Source organism: Gavialis gangeticus, unplaced genomic scaffold (assembly GCF_001723915.1).
Source record: "Gavialis gangeticus isolate Ggan-Ray unplaced genomic scaffold, GavGan_comp1, whole genome shotgun sequence".
NCBI classification, from domain to species: Eukaryota; Metazoa; Chordata; order Crocodylia; family Gavialidae; genus Gavialis; species Gavialis gangeticus.
In genome coordinates, this window is record NW_017729031.1 from 114,158,284 (window position 1) to 114,163,576 (window position 5,293).

Below are 5,293 nucleotides of genomic sequence, written 5' to 3' on the forward strand. Positions count from 1 at the left end.
GCTGTGGTCTGAGGCCAGGGAGGGGGCTTAAACACCCCTTTCCCAGTTCAAACTTATTGGGGGCTGCAACTGGACTACAAATCCCAGAGACACTTGGAAACAAGAAGAGGAAGTAATGAGCAATCCTGCAGAGTCCTGCTACTGTGATTCTGGACTGCAAATCCCAGAGACCTTGAAGGCAGCAGGAAGAGGAAGTGAACACAAAACCAGAGAGCCTGCTCCAGTGCCTCCCAGCTTCTGGCCTGAGTTATGGCAGGCATGTGGCTGCGTTTTCTGTATCAAAGGTAAACGTCTGTTCACTTCTGTTTCAGTTTAATCTGTGTAGCTTAGACTAAACTGCAAAGACTGAATTGATTCAGCTTTGGGCTTTTTGACTGTTTGTACTTAGTGCATGAAGAAGAATGGCCCTGTGCTGTGCTCTGTCAGCTCTCAGGAGCACTTAGTAGAGTGCTCTCTGGGCCAAAGCCATGGCAGTATATTAGGGATGTTAAGCTACTGAAAGCCTCTCTTGAATGAAGCAGCAAGCTGGAGTCCTGACCACATATAGCTACTGAAAATCCCGGGGTCCCTTCATTTGTCAGCCTGTGTCCTGGCCAAAATCTAAGCCAGGATATGTAGATTCTAGTCTACCTCCTTAAATTCTGTCTTGAATTTCCATGGGATATAAGAAATTTTTCACCTCCTCTCCCAAACTGCTGTGGGTGGTGGATGTGAGCACTTGAACTCCTGCCACATTCTACCTCAGAGGTGGTTGCATTGTGTTGATAAATGAATGAGCCCCTCTGCGTAGTGTGCTAAGCACCATAGGATAAATGACACTGTAAGGAAGCTCTGACGCACAATGCTGTCATCTGGCCTGGATGAAAATCAATCTTTTGGTCACAAGAAGGTGTGAGTTCCCACCCACAAAGAGACTTAGCATCTGTCAAGTGGCCTGCACATTGCACGGGCAGCAAACCCTAGTCTGCACCTTCTTCTGCCCTTGTCAGCTAGAAACGTTTTAGGGTAAAGCCACAGTCATTTCAAGGTACAGCTGGACCTCTCCTGTTACAGCCTCAAACTCAAGTGCCCCGTAGCTCTGGATCTGAAGTCCAGTTGCACCTATATGAAGCAATGGAATTGAAAATGAAAGTGTGAATAGAAGGGGACTCCCTTCCTCCTCCTCTCCGCCCCCTCGCCTATCTTCATTGACTGTGCCTGGTCTAGATGGTTTGGTGGTCTAGTTGAGAGAGCCCTGGTCCAACTGCACCCCATGATGTGAAGCTGGGCTGATATCACAGAAGGTGGGAAATAAGAGCTTCCCCATATAATAGTAGAACAAAAACAAATCCTAGAGCACTAGGTAGGGCTTGGCCCAGAGGAGTTTTCTTAGCTTCAACAGGGGTGAAAAGGTCTCTGAAAGGGTCTAGTAGGGAGGGGCATTGTATCTGACAGAACAGAGTCTAGATCCATGTGTTTGGTTCAGCCAGTCACAGAAGTACACACTAGCTGTAAGTGTTTGCACTTGAGGCTTTAATTGCAGCCTCTTTCTAGAAACAAGCAGTACAATGAAAATGAGGGAGTACAAGGCTCTTCCCAGCCCAGGATGGCTTTATTAAAACCTTCCTTTTGCCCCTGAAATACCTTCCTCCCCCCACCTGCCCAAGATCCATCACAAAAGAACAGTTCTGGCATGATTGGGAAGCTCTGGTTAACAGAGACCTAAGACTGGAGAGCAAGGCATGGGGTATCAGGCAGAAGCCAAGTCCTCTAGAGAATTGTATTAGCATTGGCAAGTCTGTGGAGTATGGGACCCCACAGCTGGAGCTGTCAGGGACACCAGTAGCAGAACCCAAATTGATCTCTGCATGGGCCAAGTCAAATCCCTTCCGACTCAGAAACCTCAAAATTCATTTAACTGTAAATGCTCTAGGCTTCTCTGTTCCCTGGTGTGCCTTCCAGGAAGTGAGTGCTCAGCCCCCTGTGTGAACAGAAATGGAAAGATTCTTCATGTCATGATGTCACCGGGCTGTCACGCTTGAGAAAAAGCTTTTAGTGGCAGAATAAGACACCTCCTGTTTCCATCTCCTCCACTCACACCCTGCACACTGGACTTTCCACCACCAGTGCTCAGCTCTGACTAGCGATGCAGTGAAGCCACATATACAAGGATGTGACTAGTCCTACAGGCTGAAGCAGAGGGAGCAGGAGATCTGCATACAACCAGCTCCAGGCCTTGCAGTGCCAGGCAGGTAGCTCTGGAGGACTCATCACTCCCTCTGCACATACTTCTTTGTACTGACTGTTAACTTCACGTGCCTTTTACTAAGGTCCAATTTCATTAGCTTTCAACAGTGAAAGAAAGAGGAAACACTAATTGAGACACCAGACTCAGAGGTGAGAGCTGGGTTTTAGTCCCTGCTCTGCCATAGGCAGCCTGTATATCCCCAGTCAAGTCATTTGATCAGTCAGTGCCTTAGTTTTCCCCTTCTGTAAAAACAGGGATAATAATACTATGCAGTCTCTGTAGGATAGGCACTGTTTCCCATGATTCTGTACGTATACTGCAAAGTGCCTCAGGACCCTGATCCAGGCTGGGTCCTGTAGGAATATAAATAATACTGAATAAATTGAAGGCAGGAGGTGTGAGCAGAACAGCCAAGTCAAATCTTCAGTCATTTCAAAGACCAGAATTTTGCCCTCAGGCTATCTCCCATATATTGCCCTGGCACGGAGCCCACCATAGAGCACTAATTTCATGGGCAGTTCCCCTTCTCATTCCTCACCATGGTGGAGCTCAGGTTCACAAAAGCTTATGCTCTACATGCATCTTATTTAGTTAATGAATAAGGTGCATATACACCCTGCCTTCTGCCTGACTAACACAGCATAAATAAGTCCCGAGACTGCCAACCTGGACATCTGACTATCACATCCCCATGTCCCTTTTGCTTCTGTTCACTAAGTCAGAACCCACTAGCCCAAGCAGACATTGGGAGTGGTTAAGGCTTTGCAGCAGCACAGGTGTGAGTGTTTGGTTCACATGAGAAATTAGCAACATTTAAAGCCACAGGAAGAGGAGAGTTGAGACAAAGAGTAAAGGACACAGAGAGAGTCTAGCAGAGTTGACTTACCAGAGCGCAGACTGAGCAGTAGAGGACAGCAGCCAAGATGCCCACACGGACCAGATCCTCCATGATGTCCCAGGGAGGCTACAGTCTAGCTAGCCAAGGTGCCGCAGCAGGGAAAATTCAGAGGTGGAAAACTAAACTTGAAAACAAATTAGATGAGCCCTGTCTCTGGGAACAACTGTCCACGCAGCCCAAACTGCTCCGTATGTGGAAGTCAAGGCCGCAGAGAGAACTCCAACTGCAGGGAGCATGAAAGGACATCTTGTCCTGAAACAAGTTACCCACCAGAATCTCTTCGGCCCCCCAGACCTAAAGCAAATCGAAGAGTGTCCTTCCAAGCAGTGGCCAAGCACTGCAGCTGCTACAGCCGTCTGTTCTGCAGGATGCTGTCTGGGCTCCGGTGTGGTTAATGCTATTTCCAGCTGCACTTAGCTAACACAGGGGGCTGCCCCACCCCTGGCAGGCACATGCCTCTCCATTTGGTCTCTTTGTCCTTTTTGCCTTGACCAGCTCTGGAAGCATTTGCAAGGACCCTGCTGCTCCTTGTTCCCCTGCAGATCTGGACAGCAAAGGTTTATTGGCTTAGCTTGAGGTGCTAAAATCCTATCCACTCCAAGCAGGATCCTCCTTCCTTTTCAGGAACTTCTCCTACCACCTGGTGATTCATTTTTCAGCTCTCACAGTGCCCCCCCCACTTCAAGGGAAAAGGGAAGGGGGGGAAAAAAGCCCTGCAGCAGAGTTAGATAAGGAGTTAGATAAGGAGGCAGAAGGAGAGAGTATGTGAGCATCTCCATTAACTCACTGGACTAGAGAGACTGCCCCAGTGGGATGGGTTTCAGGCAGATGCCAACTTAACCCTTTGCTTTCTCTCCACCTTTTCACTGTAAAAGAGAAAGAGAGACACATGCTGTAAATTCTGTGTGCAAGCCCCTGCACTGACAGCTGGATAGCAGCCCTCTCATCTCTCCTGCTCTCTTACTTCTGTGCCACATGGTAGGTGCTTTATAGGGTTTGTGGCTGCACCACGCAAATGAGGCTGAGATGAATGTTCCCCTGAACAGATGTTTGCCTGGATGCCTAGGAGACTGCCACTGCCGGTCCCATGCTCCTGATCATTAGCAGTTGCAGGCAGGATTCCTGTGCTTGGGTTACATGAACTTGAACACCCCTGTCAAACACGGCAACCTGAATGGTTCTCTCGCTTTAAGAAATTGTTCAATTGTTTCTGGTTTTGGAATTTCCCAGGTTATTCAGATGATCTGCTTTGCCTTGCAACACAGTTCCAACACAGTACAAAAGTGGAACAAGGAGACAGACCCTGCTGCAAGACTCTACACCCAAGAATAGGTGGATCCAGACAGAGAGAGAGCCTCAACTATGACAGGCAGGGAGCTCAGCTGCTGGGGTGCTGTCAAGTTGTTTTTAGGCATCCCAGCCAGGGCATGGTTTGAGGAAGACGGTGTGAGTGAGGTGGCTTGTTTCTGTCTTTTTCTGCTGCAGGTGAAGGAAGCAGCAGCCTTCCTCATTCTAATAACCAGACAGGATAGGGTCCCCTAGTTATTTGACAACATGAGTGAGAGGGACTAGAAGGGCTAATATTGGTTCCCACTGAGCCCTGCCCTCTCCAGTGTCTGCTGATAATATGCTGCAAGCAGCACAGCTACCCACACTTGGCAGGGTAGGGGGAGAGCTGACAAGTCATTGTAAATTAGGTCAGACCCAAGTCTATTGCTCCACAGGCAATGCCTGACTTCAAGGCCAGGCTGCCTATATGTATCATGAGTACTTACATGGTCACTGTTACTACGGTGTCCAAGCGCCCCACAGCCTGCGAGCCATTTATTCTTATGACATCCCTGGAGGCAGAATAGTGTTTTTACCCCCTGTAAGAGAGTAAAGACACAGAGGGTATTGGTACACAGCACAACACAGCCATGCTGATATACCCAGTACATGTGCCAGTTTGGAGGCAGCGTAGCTGCTTTATAATGATCCTCCAACCGAGCTAATATACCCTACTTCACAGCAGGTCTAATTTGGCTAGGGAATGTACCATACTAGCAAGGATAAGACTGCTCCTGGAATCCTAAATAAAATAGCTGGGGGGTCTAGATGGCATTGCCTTGGCCACGTAGATTTACCCTAAGAGACTTGCCCAAGGACACTCAGTGAGTCTGTGGCAG

General features: G+C 48.5%; 1 protein-coding gene across 1 annotated transcript in view; it reads right to left on the bottom strand.

Annotated features, from left to right (window-relative positions):
* LOC109302100 (parathyroid hormone/parathyroid hormone-related peptide receptor-like) overlaps positions 1-3,803 on the bottom strand; it is a 74,300-nt gene extending 70,497 nt beyond the window's left edge. The window contains exon 1 of the mRNA XM_019523614.1: positions 3,114-3,803. Within this exon, the coding sequence (XP_019379159.1) occupies positions 3,114-3,176 (63 nt within the window). The 5' untranslated portion in view covers positions 3,177-3,803. The remainder of the gene's footprint in view (positions 1-3,113) is intronic.
* Positions 3,804-5,293: the final 1,490 nt, after the last annotated feature.